Raw genomic sequence first — 23,280 nt, 5'->3', positions numbered from 1 at the left:
TTAAGAAACATTTATTCATTTGGTAGAAGAAATGTTTGAATCAAGCTGCTGTAACAAAGCTCGAGCATCTCCCACACACCATGGCAGCCATGAGTGCCTGCTTGCCAGAACAGTGGCTCTCAAGCACAGACAGTCTGGGACAACCTGTATCAGAGTAAATTTACTTGCAGACTGTCTGGCAAATCTGTCTTCTGTTTTGTGAGGAATGTTAGCTCTTTTTTTTCTTCTCCTTTCTCAAGGGGAAACAAGAACTCCTTACCACATGTAAACATGGATTTGGGTAGATGTGTCTCTATAAAATACAAGTAATGGAAGAAGCTCTTACTAGAAAAATGTAGAGATACCGTTCTAATAAAGTTCCGCCACTTACAAATAGTAGGAATATTACCAGTCGCCTCCATGTTAAGTAACTGTAGAGCAGTCCCCTGAGTTAGCCTTCATTTCTGCAATTACTGATCACAGAGAGTAGTTTTGCATAGTGAAAGAGCAGTCGACTAAAAAAAATTATTCACAAAGCAGCTGCATTATTTGTTGGTTTGTTGTTTGTTTGTTTTTTAATAAAGGCTAATTAAGCAATTAATGCTCTAATACAATTAGGCATTGATTTCTAAATCTTTCTACACAACCTAGTTTCTTACCCCCCACAGCTATTATTTTGATAGCTCGAGGGAATGTTTATTCTGATCCGGTTTAAGATGGCCACCTCAGAAAAGGAATGCAAAGAGATTGCAGGAACAAACCTTCTTCTACAGCTGCAGGCTTTTAATCAAAGTATATAAAATTTTAGTCTAGAAAAATAAGTATGGATTGTATACAGTTCCTGTGCTTGGAGACTGAGGAAGACAGTGCACCACTCAGATGGCACAGGCAGACTGAAAAGGACAGACAAAAGGATTTCTTCAACCTGTGGGCGTTTTGTCGTTCTCCTTTCTCATACTTTCAGCCTAAGCGGGTGCGAAAAGTACCATTAGGGAAGAAATCTAGTTGCTGGCGAGGGACTGATGAATGGGCGGCTGGAAGCAGCGCACGTGTTCCACGGGTGTGCTCTCTCCATCTCCAGACTTCAGATACTTGTCCAAAATAGCGATTATTTCATCATTCAGAATCTGGAACTTGCGAATTCTTTCAACCATTTTCTTCAAAGGCTGCAGAAATAAATAAAACCCCGACAATTAGCTGTGGAGATGAAAAGCACCAAATGCTGTGACGTCACTTCATTACAAACGTTTCCCCATTACTGCTAACGCAATGAAGAAATCCAGGGTGCGTTCCGGTTTCTGACACCGCAGCTTTTTGTACAAAAAGGGCAATTTACAACTGCCTTGTTGTAATCATAATCTGTGTGCAAGCATAGGAGATGTGCAGCATTCAGAAAATCCTATGCAGCCAAGTAATTACAGCCTTCCGGCTCCAGTATCAGCATCTAATCCTTTGTACTCTGATTTTCAACGTTTCATTCCAACAAGCGATCAGTACATCTACACAGCACCTGAATACAAACAGCTCTGGTCTGTTTGTTTGTTTGTTGTAGTGAATTAAGAAAAAGCAGATGTTTTCAACGTACCACATTCTTTATAACCTCATCTTTGCCATCATGCTTTTGGACTTTCAGCAGGTGGTAGCAGAAATCCAACACGTCAAAGCGACGCTGCTGTCCCAAGAGCACAATGATCATGCAGCCAGCCCAGTGCAGGCCATCTCCAAAGCACTGCCTGAAACAGAAACCAGAACACAAAGAGCCTTCAAATACAGCTACAGGAAACGTTCAGGAATCAGCCACTATACTAAAATACATAATAACTTCAGAATGCGTCAAACATGAATCTAAAAAAACACTGTAAAATCTAGTAAATCAATTTTGCTTTCCAGGTACCACATGTGATGCAAATGCATGCTTAACGCACAACAAAAGGAGGCTTTCTGCTTTCTACAACTTTTTTTACAACTTACCGTTAGTTACTTCAAGGACATTTCCTCCCTCCCCCCTCCACTTTGGCTCTAGCAGCATACATTTCATTTTCAAAGAAAACAAAAGGGAATTCAATACTGTTATCCTGCTTCGGGCTGTGGACAGGAAAGGAAGCAAATGCCATTTCCGCCATGGCTGGTCAGTGAAAAAGCACTTGACAACAGCAGTTTTTCAAAATACAGACGTGTGCAAATTTCAGACCCAAGAACCGTATTAAGCGTATTCACTTTCAAATACTCATCCTTGAAGAGAGGAGTCAGATGAGAAAAGACTGTCTAGGAATGCGCACACATGTCCAGCTATTTTATTTGCATTCAGCTCCTGTAATATGGGAAGACTACCACTGAACAACGTGTGCTAGGGCCTGCTTGTCATGGGATCATTCATTCTACACTGCCAGTACTTCATTAAAATAGAGGGTTATTTTCTTTAAAGATACAATCATTTCTGTGTTCATGCATTATGAGCCCCTCCCAGAGACCGCAGCGCTTCCCTTGGCTTTGCAGTAGGCAGACACACAAACAAACCCCTCTGTTTGGTGCCTCGCAGCCCCCCCAGTGCAGGAGGAACAAAGGAAGCACTGTTGGCGCAGGTGCACCGCCAGCAGCTGCCCATACGTACTCCACAGTGAACTCGTGTGTTCCCACGGGGATGCAGTAGACAAACTGCATCGCGCTCCAGAGGCGGTGGAATTCTACGCACTCGTCCACGTGCATCACCCCATTGCTGGGCAGGGGCCCACGCCAGATGGGATCATCCAGGAAGGATCGGATCCTTGTCAAGATAACCTCAAACATGGACAGGCCGCAGCAGAGGCGCTCCTTGGTCAGCAAGTCACCCTCCCTTGCGATTGCTATTTGCTGAGAACGGAGAGAAAGTGCAAAATCCGTCACATGGAGCACTCAGTTTACAGGCCGCCTTCCACACTGACTTCTAGAAAAGTATCATCCTGAGCTAACAGCATAGCCCTGTTCACACCAATGGTCCAGTTCCCATCCTGTGCACTGCTTTGGAGCACGGTGATTGGAAAACATGTAATAGGAACTTAAAAAAAAAAAACAGCCATAACTCAGTTTCACTTGGTTTATTCTAGGAGTTTCTCCTGACCTTGAGGTGAAGTCAGAGTTCAGTTCAGTGAAAAAGCACTCAGACAAATCTAAGGGCCTTTTCAAATAAATGCGTATGCTGCTGCCACAGTGAGCAATGCTAATGTGTTAATGCTAGTTCTGAACCTGTCCAATGGAAGTTTTAAGAGGTTTTTGCCTGCTCAGATGGAGTCTGAGAGCAGGAAGAGTGTTCAGTGGCCTGCTGCTAGTAGGGGCTGTAGCTGCTGCAGCTGCTAAAGATGAGAACGCTTCAAAGACAGCAGAAATGGACTCAGAACCAAAAAACGGCAATACCATGTTAGTGCTTGTCTCACTTGCACCACCACACTGACTGCTCTCTTCTGCAGCACAGCAGCACCCACCACTGTGCATTACAATAAAAGCAGTCTGAAGGCTTTGCTTCAGAGCACCCTGCTCTATACAATTCACATCTCAGTGGCTTGTAAACCACTACGGTTCACAGTGTATTATTGTACCCCCACAGTGACAGAAAAACAGTGCTGAAGCTACAAAGGCAGTGGAAAAAGAATGTCCTCCTTGGTTGTCAGCTTGCCTAGAGAACTCAGTTCAAACAACCACTCATTTTCAGTGGCTATCTAATTTACTGGCCAAAAGAGGAAGAAATTGTTTTAAGAAAATTACACTCATTAAAATGGATCACACTGGGTGGAATTTGTATTAGCAGCTCACAGCCTGACCCGTACACTGAGCATGTATTATGTAGCAATGTACATGAATAATACAATGCTCCTCCAAACCTGTCACCTCCACCCATCTCAAGTATTTTAAACTTTGGGGCTATAACAGCTTTACCAAATCCATGGATCTAGTATAATATGAGCAAGCTGGGTGTGCGGGTTGAATTCCTGACACAGCTATCTGCACTGTGTTAAAGAACAGGCTTCTGAGTGCCCAGAAATGCCCAGAATTGCCTCAGACAGAAATGAGAGCAACATTACCTGCGGTGTTCCCAGCCTTTCAATGAGAGGGACCAAGTGTAACGGAGCGTATTTGGATTCAAGTCTCTTCATTTTAGCATCAAGCCTTTCACCCTCTGAAAGCAAATTAAAAGGAGCGTTGATTCATCTGATTCATTTGATTGATACCTGACAATTTATCCAGTGCAGTAGAAAGCTGGATACGGTTTTATTTTTATAGGCCGTTTCAATTCTAAACAGTTGGTTAAAATTCAGTGTGTTTTTAGAAAAAAATCCCTATTTTAAATTGTAGATTGGGACGTCCAAACAAAAAAAACACCAAATATTTATAGAGTAATACATTTAATGCATTACTAGATTCAAGGCAGAAAGGAAGGCTCTATTATGCTGCTGCTGCTAACGTATCTGACTTCCTCTTGTACTAACCAACTAAACTGCCTGACTGTAGAAGGTGGGTTAGAGTGAGGGTGGTATTTTGTGTGTAGTAAGGCTTAAAAAAAGTACTTGGCACCCCGCCGCTACTAGCAAGTAGGAAATATTCTTTGGCAAGTGAGAAGTACTGCTTACAACGGTCTAACAAACGGTTTGTTTTATGTACAGAGATGTGAGAGTCTGAGAATGGTCTCAAAGATTTTTAGCTGATGGGATTTCTCTGAGCAGAACAGATCAGCTGCCCTGGCAGTGAGAAATAGAGGGGACAAGACAGACCAGCAGCCTGGAAAGAAGAAGAGCAAGGGGAAAAATGCTCACTTCCTAACAGTGATGGATAAGAAAAAGGGATACTCAAGAAAGCAATCCTGAAAACATCAGTGTGTATCAATGGAGTAGAAAAAAAAATACAAATAAATAGAAAACAAACATGTGAAAAGTCTACAGGAACCGCCTGCATTTACTTTATCTGCTCCCAGGCTTCATATACCTCATTGTGATTGACAGCCACATACACTAGACAGTAGCTTCAGAAAAGCCTCTCACCTTACCCACACTGAGGCATTACTTCTGCCCCAAATACCCCACCTGTCTTGTGACAGAGCATTCCTCAGCTCCCTCCTGCAGTCTGCACTGCAACTTGCCAAGAATATATTTTTTATCCAGGCAACCGGGCCTGAATCAGTTACCTCTACTGTAAATGTAACAGCGGTGTTGTAAAGGACTGGAAGTGGTCACCAGTCACGCAGCAGCATGTAAGGAAAGCAGAAAGCATCGCCCCAACAGGGTGTTTTCATTCCATACCTTTGACGTGAACTCTCGGCAGGATGTTTTGGAACGGTGCCGCGTGCAACAGGTCACACACTTCTTCTAGGGACTGGAACAAAATGGAAAGAGGCAGTTAGGAACGAAGAGTCCCCGGATCACACCAAATGCCAAAACTGGGCTTCCAAAAGCATGCTGGTGCTGACGCAGGAACAGCAGAGGGCAGCCAGCCTCTGCTCTCAAAGCTGCACACATAACTGCTCTGGCGCGCTCTTCACAGAAGCGCTTCCAAAGACGATATGATTTCACCAGGTTACCTTGGATTGACAAAGAAATCAGCAGCTCTCCTCCCACCCTGAGCTGGCAGTTCTTAAAGGACAGGATATTTATTAAAAAGACTAATTCAGGATGAGTAATTTCGGTGTGAAAGTGGCAGACGGATCCTGAGCAGACAAACAGAACTGTGATGGATGACGCACAGCTCAGCTATTTTTACCACCACTGTTCCCACAACACATTATCACGTTGGGCATGTCTCCCAGCCAGGCAGGCTGAGACACCTCCAAGGAGCTGCTCTACCTCTTCGGGGATGTGGGGAAGGAAGAGAGAGGCCTCCTGCTTCTTGGTTGCTGTACATGCAGAGATGACCAGCAGGTGACACACAGCTTTGCTGTGCTTCTGCCTCTTTTCTGGAGTCCTCAGTGCAAGTATTGGAAGAAGTTCATCAGCCACAGCCCTGGCAAGGCCAGAGCACTACAGCTGTGTGCCTTTCCTAGCTCTAATCATTGATGTCAACAACATGAAAATGGGCATGATATGCAGCGAAGATTAACAAGATCCAGCCACTAGCAGAGATGCACTGAAGACCATAAATCTTGCATTAGTTATGGTAGATAACCACAGTGGAAAAATACTGAAATAGTGATAGGACATCAGGGTACCACTGAAGGCAAAACCAAGAGGAGGGACAGCAAGCAGGGGTGCATTACTAGAAAGTGCCTTCAAGGCCATGACACAATGAATGTGACCCCAGCACCAGCATCACTTCAGTGTACCCTCAGCCAGTCGTCCCAGGCAGCAGCAGGGCCTTCACCCGCCTGGCCTCTCACATCGTGCTCTGTTAACCTGAAGCCTGCTCTAGGAATCCAGTTTCTCTCTGCCGCGACAGTTATCCCATCAAAGGATATGGTTTCACCGCCAGTCACCTGGCCCTCCCATCACTCTCTGTCCCTAGGGAGGAATGCTCTAGCACTAAGCAGATCTCCTGAGGAACAGCAGCATGCCTTCATTATCTCAGCTAACATTAACAGTTTCAAACACCTGAGAGAAGGACTCTTACATGAGGATTTATGCTTGTGCCCAGCAGGCCCCCAGCCAGCATGCTGGGTGAGTTAATGTCGGGTTGGTTGGCAGTCAGCAAAGATCTCTTCTTGACGGACAGCCCAGCCTCAGTGCCTGTATGCACAGGTGGGGAGTCTCTCCCCACCTAGAAGGGGCCACACAAGTAAAGAAAGGGAAAACACCACTCATTGCTTTTCAGGCTCATAGCAATGCCCAGCTTTCCCACTGTGAGCACCCAAAAGCATTAAGACCAAGAGATCAGCATAGGAAATTGTTTCCACCTATCTGTCCATCCGCAACAGCAATCCTGCAGATTTCAACCTTGCTATTTGTGCCATTAGTAACACAAATTTGAGAGTACATTTGGAGACACGGCAGGGTTTTAAATCAGCACAGCAGGTACCTACCAGGCTCTGCTCAATAAGCAGGCAGAACAGGACAGCATTTCCCACCTCCCGCAAATTCTGGAAACAGACAGTCTTCAGCTCTGCGTATTCAACGATATCCTTCAGCTGATGATGGAAAAACTCCAAGATACCTGAAATCAACAGAGAAGCAAACAAATAAAAGAAAGAAAAAATCAAAGTTGGGAGCCAGAAAGAAATGTAGCGATGATCACACCAGTACAGCTCTCCATGTATTAGCACATGAGATTATTTCTGATTTATGGATGTGCTTCCTAAAGGAAACTGAAAGGAGCAATATTCAAACATATTAACAATCAGAGGTTAAGCATTAAGCCAGTGCTGTGTTGATCATTTCAACTGGATAAGTCACGCAGAATGGAGTGCCTACATTCTGCTGGATAGAGCCGCTAAAGTAGGAGGTAAGAGAATGATTTCCAGAAGCAGGAGGACAGAACAGGGCTCTGGTCTGCTATTAGTTCTGTTCCAGCCTCTTATTCTTGATTCTATTTCTGTCCCTGATCCTCCTGAAGGCCCAACTAAGGCACATGGAAAACAAAGACGAGCTGACTGCTGGTAACCAACAGCTTCACTAAGGGCAAGTCATGCCTGAAAAACCTGGTGGCCTTTTACAAGTGGAGTTGTAGTGGAGTTACAGTACCGGTGGATAAGGAAGAGCAACTGGCGTCCTCTACCTGGACTTGTGCAAAGCATTTAACACTGTCCAGCATGACATCGTGGTCACCAAGTTGGAGAAGAATGGATTTGATGGACGGAGCATTCACTGGATCAAGAACTGGCTGGATGGTCACACTCAGAGAGTTGCAGTCAATGGCTCAATGTCCAAGTGGAGACCAGTGATGAGTGGCATTCCTCAGGGATCGGTGCTAGGACTGGTGCTATTTAACACCTTTGTAGGTGACAAGGACAGTGGGTCTGAGCGCACCCTCAGCAACACCAAGCTGAGTAGTGCAGCTGACATGCTAGGGAGAAGAGATGCTAAACAGAGGGACCTGGACAGGTTTGAGAGGTGGGCCCACGCCTACCTCATAAAGTTCAACAAGGCCAAATGCAAGGTTTGCACCTGAGCTGAGGCAATCCCAAGCACAGATTCAGGTCTGTCTTCAGAACAGCCCTGAGGAGAAGGATTTGGCAGTGTCAGTTGATGAAAGATTCGACATGAATCTGCACTTGCAACCCAGAAGGCCAACTGTATCCTGGGTTAGATAAAGAGCAGTGTGACCAGCTGGTTGGGGAGGTGATTCTGCCCCTCTGCTCTGCTCTTGTGAGACCCTATCTGGAATACTGCATCCAGTTCTGGGGCCCCAATACAAGAACATGGAGCTGTTGGAGCTGGTCCACAGGAGGGCCATGAAGATGATCAGAGGGCTGAAGCACCTCCCCTATGAGGACAGGCTGAGAGAGCTAGAGCTATTAAGCCTGGAGAAGAAAAGATCTTACCTGAAGGGGCCTACAGGAAAACTGGGGAGGGACTTTCCATAAGGGCATGTAACGACAGGACAAAGGGAAATGGCTTTAAACTGGAAAAGGGTAGATTTAGACTAGATATTGAAAAGGAATACACTGTGAGGGTGGTGAGACACTGGAGCAGGTTGCCCAGCAAGGCTATGAATGCCTCCTCCTGGAAGCATTCAAGGCCAGGCTGGATGGGGCTTTAAACATCCTGAGCCAGAGGAGGTGTTCCTGCCTACAGCAGGGGGTTGGAATGAGATGATCTAAATGGTCCCTTCCAACCCAAACCTTTCTATGATTCATTCTATGAAAACTACACATTGCTCCAAGTAACCGAGTTCCTCTCAAAAGTCCTTAACAAACACTTTTCTTTCTTCTCTGAAAGCTCCCATGGCCATATGCAGATACATAAATGCACACACCCACACACAGGCACTCAAGAACAAATGGTGTCATTATTTTGAGAATCTGACAGTCCGTATTTATTACACAGTTGTTCCAAAAGCCGTTATCAACTACCTCCTTTAGATGCAGCGCTTGATTTAGGGGCCGAGCAGAGGAAAGTTTACAGAAGTACACGGGCACATTTTGATGGAACAGAAATGATGCTGGAAGCACAATCTGCTCCCCAGTGGAGTCCCAGGGCAGCAGCAAGTTTCCATTAATATTTAAGCAATGACATTGCCGGTTACATCTACTTGTACTGCACAGCACACAGAAGGACATTCCTATGAGACTCCACGTGCATAATGAAGCCCTGCAGAAAGACCAGCTGTCTTAGTTGCATTTAACTGCATGCAGCCTCCATCCTTCTCCTAACTCTGTGGGTGCAAGCTGTAAGCTACTGTGTTAACATACATGTTGTATTTTGCAAGGAAAATGAATCGCTTTGCTGCTCCTTTCCAAGAAAGCAACTTTAACTAAACCCCCTCTATTCCTGCAGATAGGATGACGTTAGGTGCAATAATAATTGGTCATATAATCCCAGTTTCTGATTTACACAGATATCAGCAGCCTTGCTTCTGCTGAGATCAAACAGATCTAGTAAAGCACAGGAGATTAGTAAAGGATTAGGCTCCATCTCAACAGCGCTCAAACAGCAGATGCCAAGTTTCAGCTGTGCAGCCTGCACACTAATTAATTTAGGAAGTCAGACCAAATCAACACATGGTCAGATTTCTTCACTTTGGCCTTCTCTCATTTTCTATAAAGCGATCTCAGTTCACACCTAGAGACTCAAATCAAACATGTCCCAGAGCTTGTAACAAGCCTGGTACCTCAATGATTAACTACTGGTTATTAATTATAGACCTAAGGTGTTGACAAACAGCAAACCCGATCTTGAAAATAACTCTGGATCTGCCTGTGTTATGACTTATTTTCTGCACAGTGCTGACTTAACAACTGTGAGGTGAAGTCTGCCAATCTGCAGCAGCAAAATTGTTCCCAAGAGACTGGGTGATATAATGAACTTCAGTTTATGTTCACTCCCCTGCAGACCTTCAAGTGCTACCTATGATCATTTCTTTGGCTCCACAGGGACATCATTAGCTTTGCATCTCAGCAGTCACACCATTCCTTTAAAACAAAAAGGAATTCTGATCAGGAAGCCTGTGCACTGCTTATTTTGTTAGAAAGAAATATCCTGTCGGTCTTCATATCTATCATGTTAATCGCTGTCCTTTCAAAATCATATAGCATTTTGTTTTATGAAAACATACTGTACGCTTCTGCAGTGTTTTGTCAACAGTGAACCAGGATTACCACTGTTCTCATTAAGTACAGGCACCTGAAGGGCGTTTCCAGCACCACCGCCTCTTAAAGGATTTCAGTGTCATTTCTCAGCTTCCTTTCTATGTCCAAATCAGACAGAAGCAAATACACTATGGAAAGCTTCTGAAAGTTTGTCATTGCTGAGTATCGGAGCTCAGAAAATGGCCTCCTCCTGTGTTTTTCTGCAAGTCCTTCAACAGCACTCCTGTCTTTTCCAGCTTTGCATCTTCCCATGTCCCTACGTACTTCTCCAATGGACAAGTAGCAGAAAAATCTATGAGTAAATTTCCTTCATGTTCTCCCCCAAGAGAATTCAAGTCATGGCCCCTCAGCAAAATTAACCTACCTTTCCACTGATCCAAGTTCATTCAAAAACCTGAAATGACTGGAAGCATCCTTAGCCCCTCTGCTATGTCCCAAGCTACGCTTCCCTCTCACCACTACTGCTCTCTTCCAGCCAGGGCTCCCTCCAATTCTCATTAGATACTCCAGCAGAAGCACAGGTAGAGACAGTTTCCTGCTGGCTTGCTGTGCTGAAGCAGAAAGGCACAGCCAGCAGCATAACTGGTCAAAGGAGAGATGGCAGCACAGCTGGCAGCCAACTGGAGCCACGGAGCTGGGGGGCTTCTCCTAGATGGAAAGCAAATGTAATCACAAGATGTCACGGCCTTCTGCAAGCTGTAATGCACATTAGGCCTCACACCAGGCCTTTAAGCCTCATCTCACAGCAGAGCTAAGGAACTATTACCCTCACCACAACTAACGGCATTTCAGAGTGGCAGGGCATGATATACTTGTTTATGAAAAAATAAAAGGAAAGCTGTATTTAAACCCTACGAAAACACCAGAAGAAAAAATTTATTTCCAAGATCAAAATTCAAGTTCAGACTTTTATAAGCCACTGATCCTTTCAAGAGCTTCAGAGACTTTCAAAGGTCTCTTTAGAAACCCTTATGCTTAATGGGTTTTTTAGACAAACGTTTTTATGACTACAGGATGAGCAAGTTCCCCACTGCTCTAAGATTGTTTCTATGGAAACAAACCCATTGGTGAACAGGAGTCCTGAGCAATTCTGCTGCTACTGTCTGTGCTCTGCTCCTTTAAGCAAGAATAAATCTCTCTTCAGAAATCCAAAGGTCCAGAGGGCTGATCACGTAGAGCTCCCAGAGCTGCAATCAGTGGAGTTCAAACAAAGCTCTCAATCAAAGTTTGAAGCACATGAAATAGCTGGAGCCTTACCGAGAACACTTAAATTGCTTCGCTTGTGGAGAATGGACTCAGGAAGTTAATTCTAAATTGATGAACAAATGTTACATTGAGACAGACAAGAATTGTGTATCTAATCCATAAACTGGAGTCATTGCTTTGGTCTTTATGTGTAGGCAGTGGAAGGTATAAAGAAGCCATTAAATGAGTTGTTAGGGACGAAAAGCAGCATACAAGCACACTCTGTATGATGCAAACTAACTACTACAACTACTGAACACGACTTCTGCAGCAGGCTGCCAGAGGCAGAGAAGGCAAGAGACAACAGCTGGCATGCACTCGCTTGCATTTTCAATGTGAGCCAAGTGAATAAGGTGAACAAGTGGCAGAAACGGTACAGAGATTTTAGCACAGAGAAGAGAGGACGGTTTTTTTAATCAAATGTGGGTTGAGCCTTTTCCTTTCACACTATGACAGTTCCTCTCAGTGTGCCAGACCGAGGCTAAAATCTACAGCAGGATGCCATCATAGAGAACATTTTCTGTCACCAATCAGACGCACTCCAAGGGCAGGCAGCTCATGATGGAAAGGCTCCAAAGGCAGCAGTGCAATTCTTCAGTAGTGCTACAGTCGGATGAAAACCCCCTGAGCTTCCACACACATTTGCTGTTTAGGAGTTTCAGATAGAAAAGCTGTGACTGTGCTACAAAGACTGCTGCTATTGCTTCTTGGAAGAGACTCTCTGGGAAGTTATCAAGTGTTCTTTGCTAGATATATTTCAGCACAGAAAAACACCCCTGTTGAGATAAAAATCAGCCTGTGCACCAGCCACTGATATGCTGAGGGGCTCAGCATCAAGTGGGTTTTTTGAGATCCATTCCAATTTGAGTTGCCATCTTCTACCATAACATGAAGTACTCTGACATCTCAGGGCAGCAGGAATCCAATCATAGAGGATTTATTTTCAAGTAGTAATCATGAGGTCAAAGTTATTAGTAATCTCTAGAAAACAGGAATGCTAAGAAGGATTTTAAAAGGTTTAGGTCCTGCAGCAAGAGAGTAGATCACCTCTGTGAATAGTTGCACAAGTAAAGTTTTGCCTTTCTTAGAGGATAGACTGCATTTTTATCTCAGGAGAAAGTTTCTGTTTAGGTCCCTAATAGTTCTTGAAGCTGAGGATTTCTGGCAAGAGAACACAGGCTTCCTAACCTCACCTGCAGCTCCTCAACCCCCAGTGATGCAGACTCCATATCTGAGAACACATACTACTGTGGTCAGGACTTAATGAGTGGCTAAAAACCCCAGAAAGATTATTTTTAAGCTGCTAAGTACTATGAGTCATCCATTTCTATGCTCCAGGGAGAAAAACAGGAAGGAAACACTTAGTGAGTCCTCGATTTCGTTTAACATTGGTAATGAGCGTCAAGCAAGCTGTGGGAAGCAGAAAAAAACAACCTTATTCCATTTGGAGTGGCATTTAATAAACCTAAAGAACTCTGAAATAATAAAGATATGCTCAGGAGGTGGGTGGCACATGGAAAGATTAAAAGATTAATTTGTGTTAATTAGATATTGTGGAGGAGGAATATTTTGAAGGGGGGGGGGGGAAGCAGCTTCAAAATTTCAGAGAACAATGCGATAAATACTAATCAGCCAATTATTTCCCCATAGTGGCGTAAAACTTTCAAAGACGTTTCTTCTTCTGCAACTGTTGTGCTTCCTGTTAAAAAGCCCCAGGGCTCCCTGCACAACCTTCTGACACAACTGCTCTGGCAGTCCCAGTCTGCCCCTCAGCAGTAAGGTTCCTTCTATTTTACATTTCTGAAGAGTAAAGCAAGAGGAAATAAAGGCTTTTCTGGATAGTCTGTATTATCTAAATGAGACATTTAAACAGCACTGGTGCAAAGGGCCAGCTTGCAGAAGGAAAGGTCAACATACATGTGAGAAAGACCAGAATGAGAAATTATTGTGGATATCCCAACCCAAGGTAATCACGTCATAAGGCTGTCTATAGACAGACCTCCATCCTTTCATTTTCCCTAGGGACTGAAGCTGTAAAACACCATCTAATCCTTTATGCCGTAGTTTCTGAAAGCTCAGCCCTTAGCGATACTTGCTATGAAAAAAATGACTGAGTTCTGTTTAATGGGACAGAGAAGAGATGGAGAGACAGACAGAGGTACATAAAATCCAGAAGACAGTAATTAGTGTCACTTTACTAAGTTCATAGTAACACCAAACATGAACTAACCTGGAGAACCATACTCATGTCTTGGCAGCCTACAGATCTTAGGCATCACTTCCATCAGGGTCTTGACATACTGAAGAATTGTCCCTTGTAACTAAGAGAAAAGAGGCACTTGTTAACATATCAGTGTTACTGGAGAAACACAACAGTTGTGTTCAAGCCACATCAAGCACTTTCCTTCATGTGGCGTTAGCTGCTTATTCTACACTAAGAGTGCTCAACAGCTAAAGCCAGGAAGGAAAAGAAAGTCCAGGACACCATCATCTTTTCTCGCAGCCAGCCTCTATTGGCCAACCAACTTTTTGATTTTGGTAAACAAGTTCATCAGAACGTTTTCAAAAGCAGCAGAAGAACAATGCTTAGAACGAGGCACCTCTGCAACAGCTTACACTGGATATTCCAGGCACACTAGTTAAGACACAGCTCCAGTCCACAGTCAGTTTACCTTCCTGCCATTAGACACCTATCTCTCAACATCAGATCAGGTGTAAGGACCCCTCCCCCACCTCGAGGCTTTTCAGCCTCCTTAATTAATGCCAATTGTTCCATGCTGCCTTTAACAAATTGAGGTGATCTGCAGAAAAGTAAAAATAATCCCCCTCAAAACAACAAATCAACACTCAGCTCCAAAGCAAGAAAATTACATTTCCATCTTTCCCTGAGATTATACCATGGAATCACATAGAATCATAGATGGCCTGGATTGAAAAGGACTTCAAAGATCATCTAGTCTCAACCCCCTGCTATGTGCAGGGTCGCCAACCACCAGACCAGGCTGCCCAGAGCCACATCCAGCCTTGAATGCCTCTAAGGATGGGGCATCTACAGCCTCGTTGGGCAACCTGTTCCAGTGTCACCACCCTCTGAGTGAGAAACTTCCTCCTTATATCTAACCTAAACCTGCCCTGTCTCAGTTTAAAACCATTTCCCCTTGCCCTATCACTATCAACCCTCGTAAACAGCCATTCCCCCTAGCACTCCTTCAAACAGGCTCCATCCTTTCAGGCATTCCAAAAACATACTTCGAACAATGTTGGAATGACAACAAACAATATGTCAACTGCCTGAAGTGAGATTATGAATAGTACAGCTATGCACCTGTTAAAGTTGGAGCAAGTAGGCAGCATGCTCCTTACTGAAACAGGAGCTGGGGAGGGAAAAAACATTCCTGTAGCTTAAACTTACCAGCAACACATTATGACTGTATGCAAAGACATTTATAATATAGTGAACAAACAGCCCCTCAACCTCCTAGTTACAAAAAAAGGCCGTTTCCAGTACAGGGTACACAGGCTGTATGGATAACTTCTCCAAAATCCGATGGTCTGAGCACTCCTCTGAATAGGCCTGATGCTACCCACTGCCAGATCAAGCACGGAGATTAAACCTTCCTTGTGATTAAGGGTCATCTGTCAGTGACATTATTAATCAAAGTCCTGAAGCCACAGGAGGCACAAAGCACACTCCAGCTGCTTTGAAGCATTCTGAGAGAGTAAATTCATGTTACATTTCTTAGTTGCAGCCAATTCATTTGAAACATTTATACTTTTCCAGTTTACCCAGGACCAGCAGCACAGATCTCCACAAATTACATGAATCCCCAAAGCAGAATTCAAGATTTTCAAAACACTGCTCAGGATATTTCCTACCAGAAGTTGTTTGGGATAGCAGAACTGAGAGACAATGGCATACCAGGCTCTTGACGACTTTCAGCAGCTCCTCCATCACCACAGCAATCCCCTGATAGCCCAGAAGCCGACAGATGACTTTAAAGTGAGGGGGGCCAACAAAATTCCTGTAGTTGCTGTAGATGCTGGAATATGCCAGATTCAGTGCCTAAAATGAAGAAAAACAGATTGGATTAATGAAAATAGCAGCTGACTGCATCTTATGAAGAATCTCATTTAAACAGTAACTTGTCTTTAATACTCTACAACATAAGCCTTGTATCTCACTCTCTATCCAGAAAGTCAAAATATAAAGCTTCCTTTTTGTAAGGCAGGAACTCCTTTGCTAAGCAAGAAAAACCCATAAGAAGTATTTGTTCACCAGACATCCTTCAGTTGACATTTATAGAGTCACAAACATTGCCTCGTGTATTTTTCTGTTTACACAAGTAGAAAAGGATGAATTTGAAGCACAACTTCTATTCCCACGCAGTCCATTTTACGTACAGCGTATCTTGAAAGAAGTGCCTTCAATTTTCAGTTCATAATAGGTGCTGTAAACCTCTGAGGACCCCATTACAGATAACAGCCTTTTGCAGTTCCTGCTCTCTCTAGCTAATTAATAAGGGTCTCTTTTCTGCACCCCCCCCCCAATCTGTACACAAGATTAAAGCAAATCCAAGTCTGAGATGCAACCTCACAGAAATTCTTTTGGAGTTTATAAAGAAACACAGAATCAAGTTAGAAGGGACCCTTAAAGGTCACCTAGTCCAACTGCCCTACAACAAACAGGGACACCTACAGCTTCATCAGGTCTCTCACCAGCTCAGATCATTAAGGGCTGGAGGCAATACTAATTCCTAACTCCCACTGACTGGACAGCATGAAGCTGCAGTCCCTCATGTACAACAAACCTATTGGTGCAGATCTGTGCTCACACTGAGAGGATCTGGGGCACTGAAATGGATGAGAACTGGTAAAACATTACATGTGCAGACAAACATCCCAACATATGGAACGTTTTATAGAGTTATCCCAAAAAGGAAAGACTCCTCTTTCTCTTCATGTGGGGACATGAAGACAGTCAGGTAGATCTACAAATTAAACATGTCCAAAGTGTTTCAGCCACAGCACAGAGAGAATTCTCCTTCACTGGCTCAAAGCATCCCACTGCCACAAGCTCTCTGTGCTGCTAGTTAGGAGAAAGGGGCTCCCCTTCACACAGCATAAATTTGGCACGGAAAAGCAAGCCCTAAAAGCATGGTTTCATTATAAACAACTCACCAGTGCATACCTGTAAGTCTGCCAATCTAACAGTACACCTTTTTCCATTGCAGAGAAGCACCTGACCCGGTCTGCCTGTAAGCACTGGATCAGCAGTAAAGCGAAGCAGGACCAGAGATTTAGAAATCCCCATTACACAGCACTGCTGCTTCCCCCCCATGGTGCACTAAACCATCAGACACCGAAGGAAAATGCCATTAACACAGAGGGAGGGGAAGGTAGAGAGAGGGAGCTCACATTTGTTCAGCTACGCTTTGCTCCCTCCCCTCCTGAAAGTGAACAAAACAACACACACAAAAAAAAGAAGAGTTGCTGGTTGCTGATGTCATCCAAGTGCTAACATAAATCACTCACAGCACCACCGGTACAGGCAGAGGAGCGTATAACAGGGATGTGCAGGCAGCCTGCTGCCCAATGTGAAGCAAGCAAAGGAGGGTGGTGGGGGGGGAAGGACATCATTTTTCTCCTTTGAAAACCAAGGCAACAGCACCTTTAGACAAGATGTGGCCCTGCCTGAATGCAAGTAGAAAAGACAAAGAAACCAAGCACTGCAACGCCGTGGGGAAAAAGACAGGAGTGAGCAGAGAGAACTCGGTCCTGGGAGTCTGAAGGGAAGAGAAAGCAAACTGACAACAGAGAGCATGAAGCAGTAACTCCTGAGGAAAGCGATGCAGAGCGGTTGGTGCCTGTCCATTCATTTCCACAGCATTAGCATCTGACTGTCCCGTCCTGACATCTCTGCCAGGAGGTGACGGTAAGTACCGCCTTCACATAACACCACATGGTGCTTTCCAAACATTTACCTGCTCTGAATTACGCATCTTGTTATAATGACAAAAAAAAAACCAAAAACCAGTATTATTGTTATTTAGTTAAGCATCGAATACTCTACGTAGAAAATGCTGTGATGAATAAATGTTTCTATTGGGAAGCATTCTATATAAAATAATTGTATTTTTAAATAATTGGGAATCACCAGCTAGAAGGGAGACAACTGAGCAAGGAACAGCTCTGCTCCTACTGATGTTCAGAAGTCAGGTATTTGTCAAAATGTCTCTCTCTGTTAAGCTTATCTGACAGCAAACTCAGCTCCTTTATCTGGTTGCTGTACCAAAGAGTGCACTTAACTTGATCAGGAAGGCAGCACCATATCATCACAGAAATAATAAGGCTAAAAAAGACCTCTGAGATCACCCAGTCCAACCAGCAGCCCACCCCCACCATGCCCACTGGCCACGTCCCTCAGTGCCACATCCACACGGCTATTGAACACCTCCAGGGACGGTGACTGCACCACCTCCCTGGGCAGCCTGTGCTGCAGCGCTGCTCCTTATGGACCAGACTTTGCATAGGGAAGAATATTAGCAATTAAAAAAAAGAAGAAGAAAAAGCATTACATTGATGAAAGCTGTATTTGAGAAAGCTCTTCCAAAGGGCATCAGGGCACCATGACTGATGCCAACAGTGTGCGGCCATTACAACAGCTGCCTTAGCTGTGGGTAGAGAGGTGCTAACTCACCTGCAGGAAAGGAGAACATCAGGGAACGTGCAGTTAATGTAAAACACGATGGGAGACTAAAATATTGGCTGGTGATGGCTCCGCATGCTGTTCTGTTTTCAATTAGCCATGACTGGAAAAAATCAAAGACTTGTGGGTGGCCAGAGGAATGTATCACTCAATTGCCACTCTCGCCATCCTTCATTTGCCAAGTAAGGAAATCAATTGCTCATGAACTGGATTACAGAAATCACCATATAAATAAAATAAAAGGCTAGATAGATAGAAAGTGGCTTTCTTCTTTGGAAGAAAGTGGCTCCCCAAAGCCAAACCCAGCAAAACACACCATCTCTCAGAGACAAGATACAGCTGGTCGCCTGGACAGGCAGCAGCTATGGCTGAACTAATACAGGCACACATTTAACATTTAATCTGGCAAAGAACTATGCAGTTTAAAGCTAAAAGCATTGTTTCCTAACAAATTCCTTCTTTGAATTACAGAGTGCTATGATTCACACAGCATCCCCTGTGCTGCAGCATCTCAGCTTCCACCCTGGGAAGCAATAATTTCTTTAGGAAGGGGAATCGCTGCTGGGAACGCCAGTACACCACAGCAGCACCACAATGGGAATAACCATCCAGAACATCACGGGAAGCACAGCAATGGTGATTTGGCCCAGAATGGCCAGCTGTGCCGACAGCTTCTACAGTGTCATGTACCACCCCAACTGGAACAGCGTGCTGTCCAGCTACTCCAGGAAGAGCTTCCAGAAGGAGGAGAGGGTGCCTGCCAGCCGCTCCTCATTTGTGGTGGAAAACCTCACCCCGCTGACCACGTACCTCCTGTGTGTCACCTGCCAGTCCGCCAGCCCTTCCAGCGACCAGTGCCAGGTGTTCAACACTCTGGAACAAGACCCAGCATCCGCCAGCACCACTAAGAAGGAGCTGGCATTGGGCATATGGTTGGCCAGCAGCCTCCTGCTGCTCATCATTGCCGCAATCCTCCTCTATGGCTGCCTGCACCTGCTGTGCCGTGCGAGGCGTGAGCGGCCACGGGGCCGAGCCGGGGCCTCCCCAAGGGAGGCACATGACTTAGAGGAGCCCAGCGGGCAGAGCCAAGTGCTACAGGACAGCGAGGAGAGGCAGCCAGATGGCATCCAGCTAGCCACCATCATTGAGAATCCTGCAGTCTGCAGGGAGACTGGCCAGATGGTCTCCAGCGGCCGGGAACGAGCTCCAGCAGTACAACAGTGCTCCGCTGTCAGTTGGGAACCTTAGGCCACAGTAGAGCCATACTCCCACCTGTGCCTGCTGCCTTCATGGCCCTTTCCAATGCCCTTATGCCGTCATTGATGCCCTGGGTGAAGACTGAGGTTCCCCAGAAGTTTGCTGGTTAAAAAAGGAAGCATGGACCAAGCCATGGGCTTGAATTCTGGGGGTGGGTTTGGTTGCTTTTCTTTCATCTAACTGAGCAAAGAGACATAAAAACAAGCATAAACAGTGACCAAGTTAATTTTTAATTCCTTTTTTCCTAACAAATACAAGAATAGAAGTTTCCACACGGGAGCTCAGTTTGCTATACTGAAGCACAAGCCCTGAGCAGAACAGCTTGCTGGTACATGTGTCACCACCCAATTCTGACCACTTCTCACCCGCTCTCAATAGTGCCCACTCTCAGCAATGGCTCAGTCACAGCACATCAGCTACACTCATCAGGTTTTCCTTGTTCCTTTCACCTCTCTGAAACCTCCACTCAGCTGAACACACAATACGGCACCTGTGCAAGGACAACACCACGTAGCTAAAGAGATGCTTCAGGCCAACCTCATTGACACTCTCCGGCTTCCACCATAGGTTCCTTTCCGCACTGCAGGCAAGTGACTTCCCACAGATACAACTGAGTTCAGAGAAGCAACTCCTGGTCCTTCCTCCTTTTTTGATGACAGAACTCATCCAGCAGCTGCCAGTTTCCACCCAACCGTACTAAGTTTTGTACAGCCAAAGGGGCAAGGAAGTAGAAACATACTGAAATGCATTTCCTGTTTGTAACAACCAAATCTGCTCCTCATCTCACTCTGCCTTGGACTTCATGGCAAAGTATCAAGCAAAATCCTCAGACAGAATCCTGTTCACGTTTGCAAAACGATGCATCTTGTCTCACTTATGTGTATGCCACCCTGTTTTAAATGTCTGTTTACAGCCCCTAAAACTGTAGTAAACCTTTACGTTGCTTTATAAAATGGTATTTCTAGAATAAGGACACACTCGCTGTGCCTGCAGGTATTTTAAGCTGCCTCTGGCACAGACATCCATGTAGAGCCTGCCTCACTGACACAGCTTGGTGGTGCCAGCAGAAGTACAGTGGGCAGCCAATGGGCCAACAAGCATCCTAGCAGGCAGCAGGGCTCAGCAGCTGCTTGTTTTGGCCACACCTCCCACAGCCTGTGAAAGACCTCAACCCTCATCTTGCTGGAAATAGATGAGCACACCGAAGCGTGAGGCTTCTTTACTTCTTTTTCTCCCAGGACAGGTAAAATATGCAGAAAGGTGTGACAAATAAAGGGAGAGAATTGCTTTTCAGAAAAAAAAATCCCACCTCAGAAGGCATCTTTGTTACATTAAGCTGGCAACGTGTTCTTCATCCCTGCATAGCACTTCCTACAGCTGACAAGCGTTTGTCTGACACCAATCTTAAATAAACTGTGAAGATGACAGCACTTCTCCGTTGTTTTGAGTCAGGGTGAATCATGAAATGCACTGACAAACTCTTCAGAACGTAAGGGAAACACCACAGGTCTGCTTCCAAAAGTTTGCACACCAGTATAGATAGAAACCATTATCTTTACACTAAGAAGTATTTTCCAAAGGGATGAGTTATTTTTCACTAAATAAGTCAGCACATACAAAATGCAGAAGACATACAAGCATGGAAAAATTCATCAAGTGCTGTTTAAGGCAGAAAGCTGACTATTAAATTCTGGTCTACAGAACCAGGCCCTTTATAATCAGTTACTCTTGCCAACTACGCCCTGGGGGTGCTGCAAGCACAGCACGGACAGCCAGGCAAGGGAAGCCACTGTCATACAGAAAGGACTTAGAACAGTTAAAGAGTGTTCAAAGGAGGACTACAGAGATAGTGAAGGATCTGTAGGGCAAGGTGTGCGGGGAGCAGCTGAGGTCTCTTGGTGTGCCCAGCGCAGAGCAGAGGAGCTGATGGAGGCCTGATGGCGGCTGCAGCTCCTCACAGGGAGCAGAGGGGCAGCGCTGAGCTCTGCTCTGTGTGACAGCGACAGGGCCCGAGGGAACGGCATGGAGCTGTGCCAGGGGAGGGGCAGATGGGGGTCAGGGAAAGGGGCTGCACCACAGGGCGGTGGGCATGGAACGGGATGCACAGGGCTGTGGTATCCAACCTGGCCTTGAACACCTCCAGGGATGGGGCATCTACAGCCTTTCTGGGCAGCCTGTGCCAGCAACTCAGCACTCACTTGGTAAAAACGAAATTCATAAGAACCCCTTTGATGGCTCCTCTTCACAGCAATGTGGAAAAATATTCAGCTATCTAAAAACATACGGCTCTCACAGTAAAGATTACCGAACTCATTTTAATAATGTAACCTTACTGATAAAATGTTCCCCAGTAAATCCTCCTCAGTCACCCCACTGTATCATCCTTTAGATAAATTACGTTAGCAATCTGTACTAAATTCAGGGAGCTTTTTGCTCTTTACACAGCATCTGGTGAATTCCTAAAATAGTAAAGAACACAATAACTCTAATGTAAGAGAATCCTGCGCTCCTATAATTTACCATTGCCAGTTGGAGAACAATTACATAAAAACACTTCTCGCAGGACCAGATAATCACTTGTTACCATTCCGTATTAAAAAAAAAAAAAAAAAAAAAAAAAAAAGGTGAAGCTTTCCAACTCTTTTACATGCTAAAGCATGAAAATTTTACAGGAGCAGCACATTCTTTATGACTAAGGTGCGTAATTGCAGAGTACACAAGTATAAATCCCACAGGCTTCTGCAGAAATCCCATGTGAACCCGCAGAGCGCCATGAGGCCGATACAAGATGAGGAGATGAAACGATCATGAACGAGATGAAATGATCAGAACGCCAAGCTCATCACAAAGACTGTGACATCCTTGGGCTGAAGTTGCCAAAGAAATGCTACATCTTCTCTGAAATATCTTAACCCGTTTAGTATCTGATAGTTTAGGACAATAGAAGTGTCTACTTTCCTGCTATGTCAGACAATAACTCAAGCTGTTTTTCCCATCTGCACCCATGTCTCCTGCTACACCTTCAGCAGCATAGCAAGCAAGTGGTTGCACTCAGGATGGGCTCGCATTCTCCCTTCCCCAGCTGACAACTCTTTGAGCCCGCTCTGCCACTACAAGCAACTGCAGTGCAAGGTGGTTGAGAGGAGCAGCTGTTTTTAGCCATCAGGCAAGACTAACCATCAGAATAATCACTTGCTTTTTGACTCAAATATACTTCAAGGCACAGTCTAAAAACGAAGTAAATACTGAATTTAACACAACCACAGAATGAATTTGAGTCCATTTCTAGTAGCTTTCATATTCATAAAATATATGAATATTTTTTTGTAACATTCATGTGAAACAATACACTTAAATACTAGCAAACCAAAAATGTAAAGAGAATAAACTCCCACCTTTGATCCATAGAGATACTGGGGCTGAGCATTGGGCTGCTTATCTCTCTGGAACTCCTGAGAAAATGGCAGCACAGTCCGAACAAATCTACAATAATAAAACAAAGACATAATTATTATTAAACTTGAGTTATTAGGTGTGTGTCTAATGTACCTTATCCTGTACACCACTGTTGTCTATGTATAACAAAGCCAGACTGGTAGCCTTTCAGACCTGAGGATGGGGAAGCACAGCACCTGCAATACCCAAACACCTGAGCACAATACGAACTCAGTGGTCAAATCAGTGGTTTGAATGTTTCATCATATGTGACTGATGTTCTAATATGTGTGTAACAATATAAACCATGCCTAACAAACAGTGTTACCTCTGTACATTGCAGAAGGGGAAAAGAACTACAAGGATATGGAATGCTGCAAAAGATGTGGACAAACAGTCCACTCTGAACTGAGGGCTCCAAGAGCCTGAGAATCTGCAAGTCTGAATCCTCTCCTAA

The 23,280-nt window shown here is 44.7% G+C and overlaps 2 protein-coding genes across 6 annotated transcripts in view; one reads left to right on the top strand and one right to left on the bottom strand.

The window, feature by feature from the left end:
- Nucleotides 1–527: 527 nt before the first annotated feature.
- Nucleotides 528–23,280, bottom strand: part of CYFIP1 (cytoplasmic FMR1 interacting protein 1) — a 53,098-nt gene continuing 30,345 nt past the window's right edge. For all 5 annotated transcript variants that reach the window (XM_085532525.1, XM_015851161.3, XM_085532528.1 and 2 more), the window contains exons 23-31: nucleotides 22,784–22,871; nucleotides 15,345–15,488; nucleotides 13,656–13,746; nucleotides 6,956–7,086; nucleotides 5,247–5,319; nucleotides 4,035–4,129; nucleotides 2,591–2,829; nucleotides 1,565–1,712; nucleotides 528–1,145 (exon numbers count right to left, since the gene is read on the bottom strand). In XM_085532525.1, coding sequence (XP_085388651.1) covers nucleotides 981–1,145; nucleotides 1,565–1,712; nucleotides 2,591–2,829; nucleotides 4,035–4,129; nucleotides 5,247–5,319; nucleotides 6,956–7,086; nucleotides 13,656–13,746; nucleotides 15,345–15,488; nucleotides 22,784–22,871 — 1,174 coding nt within the window. In that variant the 3' untranslated portion in view covers nucleotides 528–980. The remainder of the gene's footprint in view (nucleotides 1,146–1,564; nucleotides 1,713–2,590; nucleotides 2,830–4,034; nucleotides 4,130–5,246; nucleotides 5,320–6,955; nucleotides 7,087–13,655; nucleotides 13,747–15,344; nucleotides 15,489–22,783; nucleotides 22,872–23,280) is intronic.
- On the top strand, nucleotides 16,926–20,818 carry LOC107307622 (fibronectin type III domain-containing protein 9-like). The gene is made up of 2 exons (XM_015851153.3): nucleotides 16,926–17,357; nucleotides 18,603–20,818. Exon 2 carries the CDS (start codon nucleotides 18,726–18,728, stop codon nucleotides 19,377–19,379), a length of 654 nt encoding a protein of 217 aa, XP_015706639.2. The 5' UTR covers nucleotides 16,926–17,357; nucleotides 18,603–18,725; the 3' UTR covers nucleotides 19,380–20,818.

This window comes from Coturnix japonica, chromosome 1 (assembly GCF_054131305.1).
Source record: "Coturnix japonica strain WE chromosome 1, WE-NBRP24, whole genome shotgun sequence".
Lineage (NCBI taxonomy): Eukaryota > Metazoa > Chordata > Aves > Galliformes > Phasianidae > Coturnix > Coturnix japonica.
Note: the sequence above shows the minus strand (reverse complement) of the source record. Positions and strands in the feature narration are given on the sequence as shown.

Bases quoted from the DNA above. Each gene is read 5' to 3' on its own strand.
- LOC107307622 (XM_015851153.3), top strand. From the start codon at position 18,726: ATGGGAATAACCATCCAGAACATCACGGGAAGCACAGCAATGGTGATT.